Consider the following 1726-nt stretch of genomic DNA (forward strand, 5'->3'; position numbering starts at 1 on the left):
GGAAGGGTAAACACAGGACTGGGATTGGTAAGACGGGGCTGGTGGGAGATTGAGGGGACACTGGGGAGGTCAGGGATTGTTCTCAGGGTTTGGGCTGGGGTGGCACTAGGGGGGGAAGGGACAAGGCACTGGGAGTAGGGTTGTGGGACTGGTGGGCACAGGGATGACAGTGGGGGGGACACAGAAGTGGGGTCCTGAGGGGTGCTGCTGGGGGGACAGGGAGTGAGCCCAGAATTGGAATTAAGTTCCTGGGGTTCTAGGAGGACACCAAGGGTTCAGGACATGGGACCATGGGGTGGGAGTGGGGTTCTGAGGGGAGTCCAGGAACGACCCCAGGGTCTGGGCTCGGCATCCCAGGATGTTTCTAGAGGTCTTGTAGCCAATGCTGCCCCCCACCCCACAGATGACTGCACTTCCCCTCCTCAGCCCCTCACAGAGGAATCCTTCCCATGTAACCCCATGTGCCCTAATTGTCCCCTCAGTGCGTCCCTCTTTGTCCCCCAGTGTCCCACACTGCTCGTGGTGGCCCGTCCCCACCATGGCCCTCCTGGCTCACACCCTGGCACTGCTGGCAATGGTCGTGGCCACTGTGGCCATCAAGGTGGTGCCCCTGGACATGGCATGGGATTCCTTCGATGACCAGTACCAGGGCTGTGGCCCTGCCATGCATGCAAAGTTGCCAGACCTCTACAGCTTCGAGCGCCAGATGAATCATCTCTTTGCCTGGGGCTGGTACCGTGCAGATGCTGAGTGGCGCAGGCGGGGCTCTCCCGTGTCCCCTCTGACGTCCCATTGGCAGGCCATCGCTCTCATGGCCTACACGTCCCCGGAGGTGTACAAGGAGTTCAATGCGGCCGTGCGCACGGCTGGGCGCTCCCGCCAGGAATACCGGAACAACTTCCACTTCAAAATGTTGCATTTTCTGCTGACCGATGCCTTGGTGACACTGAGGAAGGCTCAGAACGCAAAGTGTCACCGTGTGTTCCGGGGTGTGCATGACATTCATTTCCAGGCATGGCAAGGCCAGAGGGTCCGGTTTGGTCAATTCACATCAACGTCACTGAGCAAAGGGATTGCTCTGCAGTTTGGGGCAGACACAATTTTCGAGGTGCACACGTGCCATGGCGCGGACATCCGGCAGTTCTCCATGTATCCAGGGGAGGAGGAGGTGCTGATCCCACCCTTCGAAACCTTCACAGTCACACGAGTCATCTCGGATGGGAGGAGGACATGGATTTGGCTCCGCTCTGCCGGGACCTTCAGCAAATACAACTGCCAGGTCAGTGAGGTGACAGCAGAGGGCACAACCTGGGGGGATGGGGACATACACTGTGGCCCTGGGGACACCCATGATAAGGCACAGGGGACAATGATACTCACTGGACATGTGGGACAGGGACACCCACTGTGTTTTGGGGGAGAAGGACACCCAGTGCTGGCGACATCAAATTTGGGGGCAGCCATTGCGGGCAGGAGGGCAAGAACATCCATGACAGGGCACAGGGATGGGGATTCCCACTTCTGGGAGGGGACAGGGACAGGAACACCCCTGCCAGGGGAGGGCAGAAACCAGAACTTCCCTGTACTGAACCTGTCCCTCCCCGCCAAAACAGTGCTGTTGGGATGGGCCCTGTGTGCTGGACGTAGGTGGGCCATGACCCCCCATGGCGCACCCTGAACCCCTGTCACCCCCTGTCAACCCCCATGGCCCCCCCTGACTCCCCCT

The 1726-nt window shown here is 59.9% G+C and overlaps 1 protein-coding gene across 1 annotated transcript in view; it reads left to right on the forward strand.

Annotated features, from left to right (window-relative positions):
* Positions 1 to 538: 538 nt before the first annotated feature.
* LOC102044771 (erythroblast NAD(P)(+)--arginine ADP-ribosyltransferase-like) overlaps positions 539 to 1726 on the forward strand; it is a 1356-nt gene continuing 168 nt past the window's right edge. Inside the window, exon 1 of the mRNA XM_014311176.1 lies at positions 539 to 1283. Coding sequence (XP_014166651.1) covers positions 539 to 1283 — 745 coding nt within the window. The remainder of the gene's footprint in view (positions 1284 to 1726) is intronic.

This window comes from Geospiza fortis, unplaced genomic scaffold (genome assembly GCF_000277835.1).
Source record: "Geospiza fortis unplaced genomic scaffold, GeoFor_1.0 scaffold1056, whole genome shotgun sequence".
Lineage (NCBI taxonomy): Eukaryota > Metazoa > Chordata > Aves > Passeriformes > Thraupidae > Geospiza > Geospiza fortis.